Source organism: Pygoscelis adeliae, unplaced genomic scaffold (assembly GCF_000699105.1).
Source record: "Pygoscelis adeliae isolate BGI_AS28 unplaced genomic scaffold, ASM69910v1 Scaffold133, whole genome shotgun sequence".
Taxonomy (NCBI): Eukaryota; Metazoa; Chordata; class Aves; order Sphenisciformes; family Spheniscidae; genus Pygoscelis; species Pygoscelis adeliae.
In genome coordinates, this window is record NW_008824475.1 from 826396 (window position 1) to 847770 (window position 21375).

Here is a 21375-nt window from a genome sequence, read left to right on the forward strand (position 1 = left end):
GTTTTGATAGCTCTGCTTTCCCTTCTGCTTTCCTTGATGACTACATAAGTTTTTCCCACCTTGCTGAAAATCTACATCTGGAACTATACTCCAGAGTACATAAGTGATATAATTGTTAAGAGAGATTTTTTTAATTTTTTCCAATTCTCCAGAAAGAGGAAAAAAAAGGAAAAAAGAAAGGCTTCTATCTAAATGAATCTAGTTTAATTTATCATTTAATATCATGCATAGTAATTATTATAGATTGTTTTTGATTCATTCATCAAGACTTAGATTCTCTAGAAGTAGATAACTGGAAAAAAAAAAAAAAACCCAAACCCAAAACACCCACCTTTTCTTCCAGAAGCAAATATTACTCAATAACCACAAAAGAATTTAGAAAATAAGACATGACTGCTATCCATTATCTCTTTCAACAGAGAAAATAAGAGTAGTTTCTCTTCAAATCAGGTAAAATCTATCAAATTACTTTGATATCACACTCAGAATCAAGCAACTGTGACATGACATGTTCTGGCTAATTTATTCTAATGAATGAAACATGAGTTTTTTTTCACAGAAGCCCATAGTTCTCGTCTCACACATACCTCTCCTTATCAATTTTTTAAAACTGGATGTGAATAACCCATTCACCTCAAATGCACACCCTATGTACAATCCAAAAAAGAAAATACTCCAGACAGGACAGCCTAAAGCATTTCTCAGCCTCAGCCTATGTGCAAATACAGGCATGTTGGCATAATTTCCTAAGGAATTTGTATAGAAATAAGCAATCAAGCCATGGTCTTTTCATGGATGTGCTTTGACTGAGAATCTAAAGTGCCATTTAGACTGGTATTAAGAACAGACAGATGCCATGAGGGTACTGCAACAAAATTAAATGCTTCTGGTACAGGAAATGAAATTTGAATCTCCTATAAACTGACATGGGCACCCTTCCCAAATCTGAAGTTTGTGATAAAGATAGATGTCTACTCTAAGAGACCAGTGTGAGTGTAGAGCTCTTTAAAACATGATCTGAATTGTTCGGAAATGGAAAGCTAGAATGTTGTCTACCTTCTCCATCTGTACCTTGCTTATTTTCAAGACAATAATAATCTTGGCATGCAGATGAATTTTGAAAAAGATAATGTTTAGCGCAGTAGGAATAAGCTAACTCTTTAATGACCTAAAGTAGAAGTACTTCAAAGCTGACCCTTGTTCCAAGCTAGTCACTACCAAGAAATCCCAGTAAGCCTCTCTGAACCTGGAGTTGTCCATGGTAGCAGAACTGGAAGGACAACAATCAAATGGTAAGTTCAGATTGATTTTTTTCCTGCATGGGATAGTAAAAACGCCATTTATTTTGCTGACTGTCAAAATAGATGAGGTCAGCTTTGGCCTTTTTTTCCACCAAAAAGTTTTATCCATGCCTCGTGTGCATGATGGATAAATGTTATTGAACTGCCAGTTAACAACTGAAATTTAGAGATTTTTTAGGAGTCCCCATGTTTTAATGCTTTTTTAAGACATTCCACAAGGTCTAAGTTTTAGAAATTTTGTAGTGAGTGCTTTGGAAAAATCTGGGCCTTCATATAGTGTGGCAGTTACCACAAAACTGACCTACTCCAAACTGTTGTGTCATAAATTTTGACTCAGGTAGCCATTGGAATGTGTAGAAATAGAGATCAGAAAATTCAAAGGCCAGGTAACCAAGCCACCAGCTGGTAAAATAATGATCACAGCAGCTTTGAGACTTGGTTATTCTCTATGTTCAATATTTGGCTTTGGTGAAAATGGCTGAGCTTAAAAAAACCCAGTCATTTTTCATCCTGACTCCTGCTAGAAATATAGTAGTCAGTATATTTAAAGCTTATACATCAAATGCTGTATGAATTTTCCCGGTGAAGCTATAGCATGAGAATTGTGGGGATTTGCTCTAGTGTTTCTTATAGTGTTTCTAAGTATAGCAGACTGTATTAAGGAACTAACACATTTTTAATACAAAAAATTATTAATCAGCAACTGTTAAAATTAATTCATTTTGATGTTTTGAAAATGCTGAGTTTGTAGTGAAGTTGTTCTTACCGAGGATGGTATGCTGTAGCAACCCTCTTTACTGTAGCTCTAATGGCTCTCGCATGTTCTGTCTCATCTCCTTCCCTTTTTTTTTCTGGGTTTGGAGGACAGGGTAGAGTAATAGTGACTGAGCTGTTAAATGGTTGGGCTGAAGGATGCTGGACATAAACCAGTGCACTAGCAGATACCACTGAGTGGTACATATCGTGTCTTGCTTTCAATGTAGAAACCAATGATGGTTCAATAGGCTGAACCTAAATATGGAAAGCAATTGTACAATTAATTTGCAAGTTAATAAATCTTCTTTCACATGGCTGCTTTTTTACAAATTGATTTATCTTTTGGAATTGGATTAGACTATCACTATCGGGGAGACCTTATTGCAGCCTATCAGTACTTAAAGGGGGCTTATAAAAAAGATGGCAGCAAACTTTTTAGCAGGGCCTGTTGTGACAGGACAAGGGGGAATGGCTTTAAACTAAAGGGGGGTAGATTTAGACTAGATAGAAGGAAGAAATTTTTTCTGCTGAGGGTGGTGAAGCACTGGCACAGGTTGCCCAGAGAGGTGGTGGATGCCCCATCCCTGGAAACATTCAAGGTCAGGTTGGACAGGGCTCTGAGCAACCTGATCTAGTTGAAGATGTCCCTGCCCACAGCAGGGGGGTTGGGCTAGATGACCTTTAGAGGTCCCTTCCAAACTGTTCTATGATTCTATACTTTTAGAAGTTTTAGGCTCCTCTCTATAATGCAGAAACAACCCTATCAACGTATCAGCGCTTTATACAATGCACAACCAAGTGCTTGAAAGTCACCAAAAACTGGAACCTTTACTGACTAAAATATTTTGATTGTTTTGTTCCTGCTTTGAGTTGAAGTTTTCAAACTCCCGAGTTCCCTCAGAGTATGATAATTTTCTAAGATTTTTCACATCTGTATTTTTTTCAGTGTTAATTTTAGCTTCTCTGTACCTCAGAATCAACGTTTTTGTGGGGGAAGGGAGAAACACATTATAACTGAATCAAACTTTGAGATTATTCTCAGCCTAAGACTAAGAGGTGACAAAACCTTCTGTTGCGCTGCCTGGTACAAATGATGAAGGTCAGGTGAGAAAAAATGTTCCGTTAACTTAAACACTATGTCAAGCAGTTGAAGTTTGGAGTTGATGCTTATGTCATTGTTGAAAATAACCATATTTTCAGAAGTATATCAAACAAAGGTAGATGGTTCTTTTTTTTAGCTAGAGATATCATGTTGACTATTGACAATATTATGTGGCTTTAATAAAATTGACAGGAAACCATTTGCTGTGTATACAGGATGCGGAGCTGCAACCACTTTTCACTTTTTCTAATAATGGAACAGGTTGCCCTTTAACATTATTGGCATCCTTGCTTAAGAACTGATCAGATAACAGACTTATGGTACAAGTATTGTGTATTTCAAGCTCACCTTTAACTGCATGGGTGCTGGAGAACTGAATGTTTCTGGAGGGTAATAGAAAGAGATTCTAGAATCCACGCTCAGCTTTTGTGAGAGTCCTACTTTTGGAACAGTAAATGTTTGTTTCTTTAAGCATGACAACACAGAAAAAACACCCAGCTGATAAATTTTCACTTCCGCAAAGGTTTCCTGCATAAAGAGATTGTGGGGTTAGAGTACATCAGAGGGAAAGGAAGCTGTATTCCGCAGCAGATCAGCATTTTGAGAAGGCAACATTATTTATAGAGCAAGGTGTGAAATGAAAATAAATTTAATATTATTGCCACCTGGATGCCCAGTTATCTGGTGATCTATAGTCATCATGTGATGTCATTAATATTCCTGTGTATGACTGGGGTGAAATGAAATAAGCTTGTAAACTGGGTGTTGAACCTGGCCCAATGCAATTCTTCTGCAGTTAAAAAAAGGAACCATCCTGTGTTTCTTTGAGATGGAGTTTGGACTCATACACACAGAATTGTGTTACTTCTCTGTGATCTGAATGCAAAATAATTCCCCTCAAGTTTTTACTTTTATCAAATAATGCAATGTATTACACTTATTTACAAAAATCATGAACAATTACTCAATCACTAGTATTGTGGGATCAAGCACTTGCCTTAACATTGTGAGTGGAAAGAAAAGGACCTTGTTAAATACTAGGTTTCAAACAGAATTAGTTCTTGAGAAAGTAGGAAGAAAAGTTTAATTTAACCCCACATAGTGGGCAATACAGCTTAATAATGACTTTACTTGTATAACTCCACAGAAGTTTAACTGGGAACCTGGAATGATGTTTTTACAATGCTTAGATGAGAGGTTACCAACCTTATGGTTTCCTTGGTATCCCTCCAAAGAAATAGGAGTTAAGTAGTTTGATTGAAAGTTCACATCAGTCACCTTCACCACAATCTCCCGATAATTTCCTCTGAAGCATGAAGTAAATGGGATTGCAATGTTGATAGGGAAAGGGATTGTTTTGTCATCATCAGAGCATTCGATACCGATGACATTGCTGACCAGCTCCTCAGAATCATCCACCACCAAAGAACTAATGTCATTGACTATCTTACACTTGAGATTCTCCAGAGCAGTTGCAGGGGCTTTAATAAAACAAGCTACTTCACATTCATTCTTACCACTCTCTTCCACTAGAAATCTGGAGAAAAAGAATATAAAATATTATTCTTTGTATTTTGGGTGGGGTAGTGTCTTATATTTTTAATTAAATACTTTACTAGAATGATGTGCTACAGTGTAGCATAAGCAGATCATTCATAAAAATATATGTTTATGAATAGATGGGAAAATCATGAAAATTTTTATGTTCAGCTTGTTTCAGAACAGCTTACAAGTTATCATAAAACTGACTAATTAGGGACCTTCCCTACTGATTTCCAACAATTTGGGAATTATTGACCTTACTGGCTGTGACTCAGTCCCTCTCTGGCATACAGAAAATCTATGCAATCAAATAGAAAGTTACAGTTTACTTTAGACCAAATGGAAGATCTTCATTGTGCATGCTTAAGTTGTAAACTCTTATTATATGCATGACCAGCAGCTGTTCAATACATGCATATTGAGTTTCTGGGCCCACAGATGTTTATATGTGTGCTAATAAGCAATATTTATGTACATCTGTTCCTAAAAAGAAGAATATGTGCTTACCTTTTGTTCATCCAGTGCCTAGATTTTTGTACTTCTTCTGAATCATTCATAGAAGGATTCACAGCAGTGAGATCACATGTTTGTGCTGAAGATGTGAGGGTAATTAGGTCATTCCTACAAATCTCATTATTTGTTTCCATTTTACTGTCTTCCATTTGCTCTGTCAGTCTATATTCTTCACTTTCTACCCCTTTTGAAGATTCTTTGACTACTTCCTTTTTTTCCTGTTCAAAAAGATTCGTGACAGTTCTGTCATAAATGTCTTTCAAGGTCCCAGATAGAATGCCTTCCTCACTGCTCGCAAGAGCATCTTGCAAAGCCAGTTCTGGAGACTTTTCAGTAACAGAGCTACCTCCATGAGGTTTATCCTTTCCATTGCAATCTTTTTTCTGTGTAACAGAGTTCATTAGTAGTCTGTGTTCACCATCTTCCTTTTTCACAGGAGGTTCTCTGCTAACGTCCTGTTCTTGAGCAGATACGTTTTCAGCTAATGATACAACAACATCTTTTTCCACAGTTTTAGTTTCACTTGGCTGGATTTGATTAACATTCTGACTTTCCATCTTGTTCAGGGAAGGAGTTCTTTGGGATTGTTGACTGGGACTAGAAGACGCTTGCACAGACTCTGTTGCTTGTCCTTCAGAACAACACACATCTGTTTCTCTAGAAGCATTTTGAACAGTCTGGACCTGAGAATTATCATCTTGTCTGCAGCTAGCAGCATAAAGTTTATTTTCTGCCTCTTGAATGTGTGAGACTGTATTTATCAAATAATCCTTCACTTTCTGGAGACAATCTATAATTCCATTGTACTCTGAGGAAAAAAATAGGTAATCAATTGAATTTTGCTATGAAAGCTAGCCAAAATGTGAAAACTCTTATACACACACCTAATGCCATAGTGCCATTCAATACATGAAGCACAATGTATTTCCTGGCTTCCATTTAATATTTTTGCATTGATTTTTATTCAATTTGAGTGAATTTCTGAAGAATTGAATACGGACAAGTACATTTGTTTACTTGTCCAAGTACAACTGTGTATTTGTCAAAGTACTACTGTGGCAACTCTAATGAACACCTTTCTAATGATCAGACACTAGCTAAATTCTTAATGACAATCAATCTATCTAAAGCACGAAATTGGTAAATAATAGTCAAATCAATTTGGGAAGAGCTTTAAAACTTTAATATTAATAATATATATTTCCTAAAATTGAATCCTGCAAGATTCTAACACATAGTTCTCTAACAAAGCTGTTATACATGGGCTCAATACTAAACATGCTTAGCAGCTTTGAATTTTTGCTATGGAGAATAGAGGATAACACAAAAACACCAGCACGTATACAATACTGAAGTTCAGCAGTTTTTTAGCATCCAGTTATAGGAATGGTGGAGGTTGCTCTTGCATATAACTAAAAACACTTGGTGAAGAAGAATGCACAAAAAGCACAAAATCACTGTGTGCCATTCATGTAAGATTTTATCTTTAACCTATTTATTTTATGACCCCTCATTTTTCTTATCTTACACCTTTTCTTAGAAATCCTTCAGATATTCTCTCCAAGGATTTCAGATGTATTACTTTCAGCTCTCCCCTCACCTTATGCTGTCAATCTCTATAACTGGAACTGTATCTTCATTAGTTAGCTATATTGCAAACCTCTTGGAAAATTTCTTGCTTATTTCTGTTTGCTGCATGAGAACCTGGAAAGCTTTGTTTTGCAGATTAAATCCAATGAAAGTCAATACAAATAAGAAAATTGTACACAATGAAACACAGTATGGTGTACTCTCCACTTATAATGGACAGAGACAAACAAGGGAAGGACAACAGATATGGCTGATACAAGTCTTATGGGAAACCACTGGCTTACATTCACTTTTTAAAATAATGTCATATGAGGTAAATCAATATCTTAAGGTTTTTGACTTGGAAAATAATTTTATTGAGTAAGAATGTCATCACACATCAATGCGTGATGTTATATGATCTAGATAGGCCTTCCACTTTCATCTCTATTTGCATCTGATTAATTTAAACCTACAAAGAGTATACAGTTCAGAATAAAGTTTTTTTCTTGTTGAACTCAGCCTAAAATTTATTCCTTTGCAAAACTTTCTCAGTTCCCAAATGACTTGTTATTGGATTTTGACTATATTTGGGGAGGGGGGAGGGAGGGGAGCAGCAAACACATTTTTAATATATTTTTCTACTGGTAGTTCAAAGGAAAAATAAGTTTGTTCTAAGGTACTGCTGTTTTTCCAGGGGCACTTTTAGAATAATGAAGAAGAACTTCTAAATAGTTTAACAGGGCTGAGAAATAAAACAAAAGGATTGGAAATAACATAGCTTCATTTGCATAAGAGGTTGTAAAAGACCACTTCCCAGTCTCACTGTAAGGCAAAGTTCAAGCTTTGGCAAAACTGCCAAAATTAACCTGTTTTCTCTCTGAATTTTGCATTCTCTAAAAAAACCCCAAAAACCTAAAACAAATTGTACAGCTCTTTAAACTTCCCTAAAATCAAATTTTAAGATAACGGGGTCATTTGAAACAATGGCATTTTCCTACACTGTGAATGTGACTTTTCTAATACTTCAGTGCTTAAAGCCAAGCAAAGACACAGCCTTGTAACTTTACACTACCCAACTGTGTCACATGAAAAGACACTTTTTGCATTCTGCTACAAGGTTAACCTCAAAATAAGCCTTATTTTGTGTTACACCCCGCCACCATCACTTTTCTAACACTGCTTTCTGTGCTTTTTTGATGTTTGATAACACGGCTTTAGAATACAGTGGCAGTTTATATAAAATTGTCTTCAAACCTTTTTGCTGAGTGTTTCATGGGAAAGTGTCAGATGAGGAAAAGTAGCTTTTTGGAAGGAGAATGATACTGAATTCTTAGAAATCTAAAAAAAATAATAATAATCACATAGGCCATGAGGCCAGCAGAGCAAAGTTAGCTTGATCTTGGAGCCTGGAAGCAGGTCCTTTTGTTTACAAACATGTTCTTTTATTATTGGGGACACTCTATAAACCTGTAGAACAAAGACTCATAAATGCGGGCATAGCTAAAGATTTCTGCCTGGAGTCTCTCTCTTTCTCTGTTGTACATCGTGCTGTTAGACCATTATTAAATGCAGAAATGTTAGTTTTCTTTTCTACTTTGATAAATGTTTGTTAAGATGTTGTTTCTGAGGAAAGAGAGTTTGTTTCATTTGTCTCAAAATGATCCTGCCTTTTTTTCAGGAATAAAATCTGGATTTGGTCCTCACAATAAATAACACTATTATTATATCCACATCGTTATTATAAATGCAAGAAATTAAATTCCACGTGTTTACCTGTGCACAAAGAAGGCAGAAGTGTTTCTTATTTTTATTGTCATTTTTTAAACTGTGTTGTTACTTGTAGAGGACTGTAGACTATATATATTGGGTTTACTTGGTGAGGTGCTGGCAGCAGGGGGCTGCAGGGGCGGCCTCTGTGTGGAGGGGCCGGGGCTGCCCCGTGCCGGACACAGCCGGTTCCACAACAGACCCACTGCAGGACTGAGCTGAGCCTGTCAGCGAAGCTGGTGCTGCCTCTGTGAAAAGGTATTTAAGAAAGGGCAAGAACACCAGAGAACAGCGAGGAGTGAAGAAGAAAGTGTGAGAAACAGCCCTGCGAACAGCAAGGCCAGAGAAGAAGGAAGGGGAGGTGCTCCAGGAATGGGGTGGAGAGTCCCTTTCAGCCCATGGGAGACCAGGCTGGAGCAGGTATCACTCTGCAGCCCGTGGGGGACCCCACACGGGAGCAGGTAGATGTTCCCTGAAGAAACTGCAGTCCGTGGAGAGCCTAGGTTTTCCTAACAGGAATTGTGGGCCATGGGAAGGACCCACACCGGAGCAGGGAAAAATACGAGGAGGAAGGAGTGGCAGAGGGGAACTGTTATTGACTGATTGCCGCCCCCATTCCCCATCCCCCTGCTCTCCTCCAGACGAGGAGTCAGGAATGAGGGAGTGAAGTTGAGCCTTGAAAAAAGGTGGGGTGGGGAAAGGTGGTGTTTTAACTTTTTGCCTTTGTTTCTCACTATCCAAATCTATTTCAACTGGCAATAAATTAAATTAATGTTTTCCCTAAGTGGAGTCCGATTTGCCTATGATGGTAAGTGATTTCCTTGTCTTTATATTGACCCATGAGCTTTTCCATCTTATTTTCTCCGCCTGTCCTGTTGAGGAGAGGGAGTAAGTTGCTGGGTGGGCATCTGGTGTCTGGCCAAGATAAACCCACCAAAGTATAATATACACAAAACTTTGAAAAAATTCTGTTTACTTAATTTTATTTATATATATATATATATTTTCTCACATAATGAGAATTACGAGTCTTATATTGAATCTCATGTAATATACTCAAAAACACTGTGATACAACTGTTGAAATATGAATTAATTTGGTCTAATGAATGACCAAATACTGAAATAGTAACAAATGAAAAGTGAGGTCCCCCAGCATCATCACACAGCAGAACTTAGCATGCAATATACCCAGTCCATTCTCTTTACAGGTAAGTCCCTCCATACTTGCCTGGACTTGCAGTCAATTCTTTGTGTTTGTCATGGAGAGCACTCAGCAAGTGGCAGGTGTCTTGAATACTTTCTGTAATGTTCTCCAGCTGCTGGCTGAGAGATCTGTTCAGCTCTATTGTTAAAGAGATCAGTCTAAGCACATACTCCACTATACCTTCATTATCCAGTTCACTTTTCAGAAGCACATCTCTTGCTAGCAAGTTCAGGTGCCAGAGTTTTTCCAGGAGTTCTTCTGATTTGCCTGCAGGTGTAATCTTACCTTCAGCCATTTCCATTTTATGTTCAGAATATACTGCTACAATTTTTTTTTTCTGCTCAAACACTTCCACAGGGTGTTGTCCTTGGTTCAGACTACTACACTGTTTAGTGTTTGTAGCCTAAACAGCATTTTTAAAAGTACTGTATTCCACACACACTGACAAATCAAACTCTAGCTCAGAAACTCTGAGTTGATGTTGACTATTAAAAAGTTACTAGGTGACAGAAAGGAGTGGCTTTCTTGTAACTACAGGCAAGGATTGCCAAGGGATGCCAATGTACACCATACACTTCTAAGGGAGTTTATGTAACTCAGTTGACTTAAATTTCAGGAGCTCTGAGCAATTTCTCACTTCAGTGGCTGTAAATGATCAGTACCTATGAAATCAAACTTAATTGTGAATTCATAATTATATAGTTACCAACAACGAGGAAGTGTTTTCATTGCAAGCTAACATTAAATGCTGTAGGTCACTTGATGCCATTTTCAGACAACTGTATTTCAATTGTTAGAATCATAGAATCGCTAAGGTTGGAAAAGAACTCTAAGATCATCGAGTCCAACCGTCAACCCAACCCCACCATGCCCACTAAACCATGTCCCTAAGCACCTCATCTACACATCTTTTAAATACTTCCAGGGATGGTGACTCCACCACTTCCCTGGGCAGCCTGTTCCAATGTTTAACCACTCTTTCAGTAAAGACATTTTTCCTCATATCCAATCTAAACCTCCCCTGGCGCAATTTGAGGCCATTTCCTCTCATTCTATCACTAGGTACTTGGGGAAAAGAGACCGACACCCACCTCGCTACAACCTCCTTTCAGGTAGTTGTAGAGAGCGATGAGGTCTCCCCTCAGCCTCCTTTTCTCCAGGCTAAACAACCCCAGTTCCCTCAGCTGCTCCTCATAAGACTTGTTCTCCAGACCCTTCACCAGCTTCGTTGCCCTTCTCTGGACACGCTCCAACACCTCGACGTCCTTCTTGTAGTGAGGGGCTGAAAACTGAACACAGTATTCGAGCCTGTGCGGCCTCACCAGTGCCGAGTAGAGGGGCACGATCACTTCCCTACTCCTGCTGGCCACACTATTTCTGATACAGGCCAGGATGCCATTGGCCTTCTTGGCCGCCTGGGCACACTGCCGGCTCATGTTCAGCCTGCTGTCGACCAACACCCCCAGGTCCTTTTCCTCCAGGCAGCTTTCCAGCCACTCTTCCCCAAGCCTGTAGCGCTGCATGGGGTTGTTGTGGCCGAAGTGCAGGATCCGGCACTTGGCCTTGTTGAATCTCATAGAGTTGGCTTCGACCCATCAATCCAGCCTGTCCAGGTCCCTCTGCAGAGCCTTCCTACCCTCGAGCAGATCCTCTTGTTGTTCAGAGACATCAAATAGGTGGGACAAGTCCAAGCTGCTATGCAGTCTGAATGATGTATATGAATTTTGTGTAGGTTTCAGCAGTACAAGAATCTACAAATCTAATTTTGTGGTTAGCAAGAATTATTTATTAGCAATAGACATTTAAAGAAACGTACAATGTTTTCTGGGGTGTGTTTATATAACGTGAAGAAATGTAAAGAAAAAGCTGTAACAGCTAAAAGTTCAAATAACTAATGACTGAAATTTTGCTTGACACTTTAGAAGTTGAGAAGCAAACTTACAAGAAAAACATGAGTTCACTGAACTTAACTGCGGCATCAAGAATTGACTATATGGGAATCACGGGGAAAAAGAACTGTCCTCAAGAGTACCCCCATGAAAGCCGGCAGCACTGCTTTCGCAGGGGCTCACAACCATGTGCTCCTGGAGGCAACCTGGGCCAGTGCCTGACAGGGCTCCTGTGCTGTTCATTGTCTTCAGTGGGTGAAATTTGAGCACTGGTACCTCAATGATAGTATTTGCAATGATTTCCATTTCACCCAGCAAGTTCAGGAAAAGAATTCTCACCAGGACAGCAATGAAAACAAGTGGAGAAACAGCACTGACATTCTCTTACCGATGCTAGTTCACATCACGCTCTGCTAGGGGAGGACAGGCCTGAAACCCTCATTAGCAGAGTTCAGTACTGTGCTAAATCTGAAGTATCACATACACTAAAATATTTTATAGTTTAAGAAATGTACTACACAAATTGTTGGTACAGTGGCTTTCCTTCTAAACATTCCTTTTTATGGCCCATTATAAATATAAGTAATGCAGGTTTAAATAGCAATTAAAATGGGACTGTGATATAAAAGCACACTGAAAATTGCATCTAAGCATTGCAAGAGCTAATAAGGTAATGTCAGCAGAGTGCTTTGAAGATGTAAAGCACTGTATAAATGTTAAAATAACAATGAAAGATATAAAGTGTCTTTAATCAAACTTATGAGCTGAAACCAGCTGTAATTATTAAATTCAAAAGGAAAATTTCTTTTGACTCATTATACTTTGCTTGATCACACTGAAAGTACACTGCACAGCTAACACAAAAAGGTATGTGAATCATTAACCTATTTACCATTTCTGATGGGCCAGCATCTCCACATTTTTCCAAATTATTCCCAGTAAGAAGGAAACTCTGAGAAGAACATATACTTTCATGTACAGGAAGTGAAAAATATCATCTTCCGACCCAAAATATTTGGGATGTGTAATGAAAAAAAAAGAAGATGGGCAAAAATGTATTATTATATACTTACTGTATAGCATTGCATAGACCAACTTCTCAGTGTGAATCCATATTGTTCCCCTAACCATAGTATAGCTGGATTCATCAGCTCTGGATCTTTTCCAGTATATGTATTTGTTCAGATTACTTCAGACTAAATCAAATAGTGATGTACAGATGTGAGTTATTGTGCTGGTTTTGGCTGAGATAGAGTTAATTTTCTTCATAGCAGCTAGTATGGGGCTATGTTTTGGATTTGTGCTGAAAACAGTGTTGATAATACAGGGACGTTTTTGTTATTGCTGAGCAGTGCTTACACAGAGTCAAGGCCTTTTCTGCTTCTCACACCACCCCACCAGCGAGCAGGCTGGGGGTGCACAAGAAGTTGGGAGGGGACACAGCTGGGACAGCTGACCCCAACTGACCACAGGGATATTCCATGCCATACGACGTCATGCTCAGTATATAAAGCTGGGGGAAGAAGAAGGAAGGGGGGACGTTCGGAGTGATGGCATTTTGTCTTCCCAAGTAACCGTTATGCTTGATGGAGCCCTGCTCTCCTGGAGATGGCTGAACACCTGCCTGCCCATGGGAAGGAGTGAATGAATTCCTTGTTTTGCTTTGCTTATGTGCGCGGCTTTTGCTTTACCTATTAAACTGTCTGTATCTCAACCCAAGAGTTTTCTCACTTTTACTCTTCTGATTCTCTCCCCCATCCCATCGGGGAGGAGTGAGCGAGCGGCTGTGTGGTGCTTAGTTGCCGGCTGGGGTTAAACCACGACAGTTATGAAATAAGACATTAATTTGAATAAAGGTAAAAGATCTGATTTTTAAAAAGTAACCTTTGTGTGTGAAATAGATAATAATAAATGGACCTATTGTCAGAATATGCTATTCATTGAATGTTGTAGAGCTCATGAGAAGCTACTACAACACACTGTTATAAACACATTTTTAGAAGATATGACAAGAACTGATCTATATTCATGTTCTTTGCCATAAGCAAACTGTTTTGTATTGGGGTTTTTGTCAAAAAATTACATATCTAACTCCTGCTTCAGCTAATACATGCTATCTGTATAAATTGTCTGTGCATATTTGAAAGAAGACATTAGTTAGTTTAGAAAATACTTCTGTCTAAAACATAATCAATATGAGAAGATAAACTGTTCTGATTTTTTAATGGGTAGTTGAAACAATTTCAAGCCTTAGAGATAATATTTTTTATTGGTCTTCTCTGTAAACATGAGTGAAACATGCAAAAAAAAAGCTTTTGTAAAAGTATGAAGTACTATATGGTATAAGGTTCTGTAATTATTCAGTGGTCTGTATAAGAATTTATTGTAAAGGCAATTAGGTAAGCTACGTTCTTACTGAAACAGTTACTACACAAGCACTGCTATTGGAAGACATTTGAATTTTAAACACATGATTATATATCAGGTTTCGTGACAGAAAATGAGGCAGTAGTGGCCACTCAAATTACAGTTGACTCTTCCAGCTTTTTTACTCTTCAGCAGTAGTAAAGAGAATGTATATTTAGGTTGTCTGAGGTCTTTAAATTCATCTATTCATATAGCAAAAACATAGTTTTGGTTAAAAAAAAATAGGTCCCACACCCTGTTTTAATTTCAGTCCCAGTGTTGGACTATGAAAACCTGTTCCTTGTGATACTTGCTACTAATTCACCAGTTTCTCCTTACTTGAAGAATGGTAATAAATTATGTAAGTGAAATTTATTAATCTTTGATGCTATTTAGTGGATAGTCTTATGATTTAAGGCTTGTGTTTGTGTACCATACTGGCAGGTATTAGTCAATATAACTACAAAGTCTTTGGGAACAATCAGACTTTTTTACTTGACACAAGCTCTTTCTCAAAGAGGTCCAGTTGCAGTAGTAGCTTTCAGGGCTGTGCATGCACCCATAGGCCTTCATGGCCCAGACCAGCCTCATGTGGTGAGTGCAGGTGATTAGCTGGGCCATGTTTGAAGCTTTCTAAACACTGCAGATTGTAAAAGTAAATGTTGCTGAAATGAGTAAAATATAAATGGAAAACATGAAGGGTAAAGAAAGTACAGAACATGAGTCATTCAGAAATATTACAGAAAAGTGAGTGTATGTTCTCTGAAAATATATGACTCCCTATATTAATATATAGTATAGAGTATACTGAAGAAAATAAGATACTATAATAGATGACATATGTGAAAGAGGAAGTCTTTTCAATGCAATATGATAAAGAATCTAGTACAAAGGTTATTTAAATAGAATTTATATCATACAGTTAATGCTGGACTTTTACAACCACTTTAAGCTCGTACTTTTGTGAAGTCAAATTCAGCCTGGATTAGTTATCTGAGATGGTTTACTATGCAGCACACCAGCTACACAAAGGAGGTTGAGACAGTAGGAATAAGCAGACTTGATAAGGACAGTATGATTCCATTTTCCAGCAGAGTCAACTTTAACAGTGAAACTATAGTTTGATCTTTCAGCTTTTACTACAAAATCCTGAGCAGAAGGAAAAAAGACACACAAAAAAATAGACACAAAGAAAACCAGTTCTGGGATATTGTATCAGAAGAAACTCACAATTCAGCCACTGTGGATCCCCAGCCTCACTGGAAATCCCTGCCTAAAACATATCCTTTAACTGAGAAAGAATCAGGCCCATAGGGGTAGGATGAAGACACAAGCTATCATGTTTACCATTACCTATGGACACCAGCTAATTGGTCTTACAATAACAGACTCACAGGAAAAGAGACACGGGTGTCCTGCAACCCGACTGTCAAAATAGGGCCCTATGTCTGGGTAGGTAATATAATATAGAGGAAAGAAAATGAAAATAATTAACAGACAATATGTAAGAAATAAAAGCGCAAGAACAATTGTGATAGATGTAGAATTGTTACTAGATTGTATCTTTTCAGGTCTTGGGTTGTTTTTTATTTATTTATTTATTTTGTGTGAAAGAACTAATAACAAAAGAGCTGTGAACTCATCCTCAGAGCTTAGTTCTCCATTGAATTTCGCCTTTTTGAAGAGAGATCCTACTCTTCAGCAAAACTACATCGGCAAAAAAACAAAGCGGAAAATTGGCTCTGTGCTTGATTTTGTTTTAAAACAATTCCTGTTGCTGGGTTACTTTCACTTTTAACTATATTCTGTAACTATTCGAAGAGTCCTTAAAAAAGAGAGCTTTCACATCCATATTAAATAGTGGCCTTGGATGTAGGAGGGACAAAATAACAAATTTAGAAAAATAGGGATCAAAGTATACATTTAAATTAAGTTATCCTTTAGCAGATGTACATGTTCTTTTCAGAATACCTTAACACTGTTGCACAGCTGATAACAAAGGAATTGGACTTTGCTCTGCTAGGAAAAGAGATTAGACTGTATGATGCAGACCCAGTAAGTTCTACCTTTATACTCTGTGCATAGTGCTAAGTTCAGTATGTGACAATAAATACATTTTGGTGCATTTATTTATCTATTCATTTTTGAAAATATGTGTAATGGTTTATCTTCCTGTCTCTGGTATTCTAAGGCCCAGGTGAGAAAACAATAATAGTATAAGAAAAGCAAAGAAAGTGCTATAGATGTATCATGCCATAGAAATTATATTATATGCTCATGTGGGTGGTTCATTTAGCATTATATTATAGCAACCAGTGCTGGATGTTTTGAAGAAAGTCATAATACCCTTCAAATACATAATTACGAAATAACATGGTTAGAAAAGGTATATCTCTCTCAGCACAGTCACTGTACTCGACATTAAGCCATCTTAACTATGAATCAGGGTGCATAAGCCTCATGTTAGGAAAGGCAAAGCTCCAGACCATAGGAGGGAAGAAAGTCTGAGCCTGTGCTAAACCCCGGTGCGGGGCCACCTATGTACCTATATTCACTTAAATGCAGCATAGCATTCTTGACCTGAATTTGCCATTATATTTAAGTTAGCTTCTGTGGAGGTTTCAGGTGACCGATGTTGAGAAGACGAGCCATGCTCAGCTGTGCTGCGGTAGAGCTAACGCACAGAACATGGGATCAGGGTGCTAACCGTGCTTTTCTCATTTCTGAGCCTGATCTATGCCAAACTGCATAGGCACAGCCTTTGGTTAGCTTTGTGATCTGGGGGGAAAAGAAAAAGCAGCTTATCTTTTTTATGTGTTCTTGTTTAGTTGTTGATAACTATTTGTAAGTGGTTTGAATAATATTCCCTGGGAACAAATAATCATCTACATACTGATCAAAGACAAAGAGATTGCTGACTGGGATTTTATGAGTCCTCAGCTTTGGTGAGTGAGGTCCTCATCTTTGGAATGGCCAGAGGAACTTCTAGCCCATCTAATCTGTCCTTTACTACTTGAGGACAGACCTACAAAATATAGCAAGAATGTAGGGGAAGATAAACATAGCAATATATAGTCTCAAATCCATATAATATATTATCCTATTTACATTCTTCTGCAGGAGATAATCTTGACTTAGCTGAAACCTACTCTGCCTGAAATCCACCTTGAACTGTAATATTCATTTCCTATACCTCCCTTTTGTGAAAGAAATACAAACGACTTTTACTGATACTTCTCTTACAATGGACAATTCCTTGCAGGCACAAGAGCAGTGAACTTTGATGACACAAAGAAAAAGTGGCCTTTCCATAGCCACTGAAATACCCTAATCAGTTTTCATTACATTTTTTCATGCTCATTTAGACCTTTGGTGCACTGTAGAAATGGCAATGAATGGTTTTAATGCGTTAATTTAAACTAGAATTTCCTTTATTTTTAAATTTATTTCCTTTTAATTTTGTTCTGTGTGCAAGAACTGTGAAGGCCTCCAGGATTCTGAGCATTCATAAACAAGCAATGTTTTCTATTGCAGTAACTGAACAGAGTATGTAATTTGAATTCCATACCAGTGATTTAGTCAAGAAGCAAAAACATTTAGTCAAGGTTTTGGTCTTGCATAGGTTTTTTTTCTTTGTGCATACAAAATTGAATTATCTTGAACCTTTGCCTGATACATTGGCTTTCCAATTATTTTGTAAGGAAAGGACAAGATTACCACAGTCTCTCTGAAAGGTCAGAAGCTTGATTAACTGTTTATCTGGAGAAGATCATAATTTTCACAGCCTCTCTGTTGTTTTGTCTCATTTTATAAGATTAAGTAATAACTTAATAATAACCTTTGGGAAAAACTAATTCTTGAAAGAAAAATGCCTTTTGATGTGATCAGTAATAGTATTTTGTAGTTATTAAACATGATTGATGTTGTTTTAATGTTAGTGTTTAATCATGTAAGAAAAACTGTAGGCTTTTCTATCCAATATTGAAGTGACACTTACTTAATTGCAATTTTAATTAATTTTTAGAAAGAGAGAGGCCGTAGAAAGTGTTGTTTTCACTTGACGGTATTTCTTTTCCTAATGACAAAGTCCTACTCTCAGTTATACTGCTGTCCTCAATAATGGGGTTAAACCTTCATTGCTCCTAAGAGATACCCTTGGTACAGAACAATCCTTGAAGGAAGTATGAAATTTTCTGAGTAGAAGGTGAAAAAGATAGCAAGAACTATAACTATCTGGATATAGAATGGTGTGGTGTGACCAATTTCAGTAAAGCTTGTAACATCAGCTGAGTATTTGAATGAGATTTCTTAAATGGCAATCTAATTCAAAATTGTAGGCAGAACACATATGCCATCCTTTGTTTACCTAAAATAACTAAGTTTACTGGTACTCACAGTGCCACCTGGTACTCCCCAGGTGGCTTGGCTACTTTTAAGTTTTCTTTTAGCATTTTACGTTTAAGGCTGTTTCTCAATTTGTTATTTAGAAAAGAGATTGAAAACTAAGGAAACAGTATGTGAAATGGTATGTATGTAGTAAAACTTCAAAGATTTGATACTTCTCAGCTTCTGACTTAACCTAGTAACTTCACAAGAAATTATTCATGGACAGATGGGGTATCTTCATTATGAATTTTCTACTGAAGTATTGTTTGTATATACAGTAAGCCTCCAGTTTAGTTCCTTTAATAGCATCAGAATCCTGGGGAGTGAGCCAACTATCATGAATTGGTTTCTTTGGTTGGGCGGAAAGCAAGGAGGAAAAGAGGAAACAGAAGAGAGATAATGTGTTTCACCAGACCTAAATAATAATGTGAAATTATGTTGAACTATATACAGTTTTAACTGTGATTGTACTTTGGAAATTTTTTCCTCTAAAAATAGTTCTGTGATGTCTATTACGTCTCATTACTTTCCATGCCAAATTTGCTCAAGCAACAAGTAAAACGAAAGCGGGAAGGAGGTATCTGAGACAGTGACCTTTAAAACTAATAGCATCTTTAAATGTATCATATGTGGTTTCTGTAGAATGTGAGCAAGCCAATGCTGTGTAGATAAAACCTTAATGATGTGTGATTCATTACAATTCAATGAACTGCACAAAAGATGAATATGGGAAAAATTTAGCACTTTGATGTGCAGGAAAGTTCCTCGGAGGGATTTATTTTCAAATAAGTTTAAGAATGCTCCATTAGACTTCTCAAAGATGACAAGAAGTTATGCCAAGGTAACTAGGTTCCCTAAATGAGAGCAATAGCAAAGAAATAAAAAGGAACTTACCACATGCTTTGAAGCTGCATTTGTATTCAAAAGTAACTTGAAAACTTTTAGATATAAATGAGAGACAGAAGTGCTGGGATAAGGTCCCACACTGAACACAGGTACTCTGAAAAGAAAGTATTGAAGCCACCCCTCTAGCTTTTCTAGTGACAGATTTCTTGAAGAAGCCCTAAGCAGCAGCTAGAATGAGAGATTCATGCCAGGTATTTTTTAAATTTGTTTTTTTTTCTTGGTTAGATGCCTTTCATTTGAAGCAAGAGCTTAACCCCCCTGCCTTTCCTAGAATAAATTTCCCGTTTTCATTTTTAGGCTTGTGAACTCAGGTGAATCTTATACATAGGACATGCTTTTACTTCCCCATAAGCAATGAATTCAAATAAAGCTGTACTGCAGACAAAATTCTCAGGTTGTCTGCAGATTGAAACACATATCAATGTATATGAAAGTGGGGGATCACCAGTCCATAGGGCTGTATCAACAGGCTTGGGTGCTGGCTCAAGACAGGACATGGAGCGGGTTAGTCCAGGGAAGTACTGTATTGTGTGCTTTGGCAAAAGGCAGTAGACAGACCCTCCTTAACTTCCAGAAACCTCACATTGTCCCAGGGATGTATTTTGCCTTGCCATCTTTGCAGACTCCCATTGAGAGTGGGGTCAAGTTCAATGTTTCTGATTCACCTATCACCACTATATGAGAGATGTTTTTAGAGCAAACATTACTATTGGTTTGTAAGTGTTTTTATTCTCAGAAAGTGTATTTCAGTTAATCTCAATAACTTCTTGCCTTTAGAGGATTTTGCATGTGTAGTTGAGTGCAATATGCAATACACAAGCCAGAAAATTCACTCTGACTTAACTGTCACCAGAATTGGTAAGGGAAAGAAAAAAAAAAACCAGTATATTGTAAAAGTAATCAGTAAACAGTATATCACCCTGTTACACCAGCTTTATGTCATTTGTTTCAAAAGTCATATATCAATAACAAAATAGCTTAAAGGGACTACCTCATGACTCCATCAGTACTTTTAAGAAAACAGAGACTGCGTTAAGGTCAAACATATAACCATTAAAGGAAATAAGATGGCAAAAGCCACAATCATTTTGTTTTCATACCTGTAAAGAAGAACATTGACTAGTTTATAAAGTGATAGTCTAAAAATACAAATCCATCATTTAGTACAGGGAACAATCTTACGATGCTTCTTGGAAATCAGATTGACTATTATACAATTACGTTAAAATACGGGGTATGGGTCAAACTGGCTTACGGGTCTGAGTAAAAATGTAGATTGGTGTCCAGTGAGACATACAAAAGAAACTGAATTATAATGCACTGAATAACTGGCTGGGAGGAATCCCAAGGTCACATAAACAGTTGATAGCAAACGCAAAATCTGAACACAGATATCTCAAGTCTTGTGCTTATTCTTAACTAGAGTCCTACCATTTTTCTGAAGCTTTGTAGCAATTTCCAAGGTTAGTTTTTCTGATATTGTATTAGCAATAATATCGACGCTATAGAATCATAGAATAGTTTGGGTTGGAAGGGACCTCTAAAGGTCATCTAGTCCAAGCCCCCTGCTGTGGGCAGGGACATCTTCAACTAGACCAGGTTGCTCAGAGCCCCCTCCAACCTGACATTCAATGTTTCTGGGGATGGGGCATCCACCACCTCTCTGGGCAACCTGTGCCAGTGCTTCACCACCCTCGGCGCAAAAAATTTCTTCCTTCTATCTAGTCTAAATCTACCCCCCTTTAGTTTAAAGCCATTCCCCCTTGTCCTGTCACAACAGGCCCTGCTAAAAAGTTTGCCGCCATCTTTAAGTACTGATAGGCTGCAATAAGGTCTCCCCGAAGCCTTCTCTTCTCTAGGCTGAACAACCCCAACTCTCTCAGCCTTTCTTCAGAGGAGAGGTGTTCCATCCCTCTGACCATTTTTGTGACCCTCTTCTGGAACCACTCCAACAGGTCCGTGTCTTTCTTATGCTGAGGGCTCCAGAGCTGGACGCAGGACTCCAGGTGGGGTCTCACCAGAGCAGAGT

The 21375-nt window shown here is 37.8% G+C and overlaps 1 protein-coding gene across 1 annotated transcript in view; it reads right to left on the reverse strand.

Moving 5' to 3' along the window:
* Positions 1–10060, reverse strand: part of DTHD1 (death domain containing 1) — a 13048-nt gene extending 2988 nt beyond the window's left edge. The window contains 5 exon segments of the mRNA XM_009321400.1: positions 2068–2312; positions 3508–3687; positions 4366–4696; positions 5209–6022; positions 9784–10060. Of these exon segments, the coding sequence (XP_009319675.1) occupies positions 2068–2312; positions 3508–3687; positions 4366–4696; positions 5209–6022; positions 9784–10060 (1847 nt within the window).
* Positions 10061–21375: the final 11315 nt, after the last annotated feature.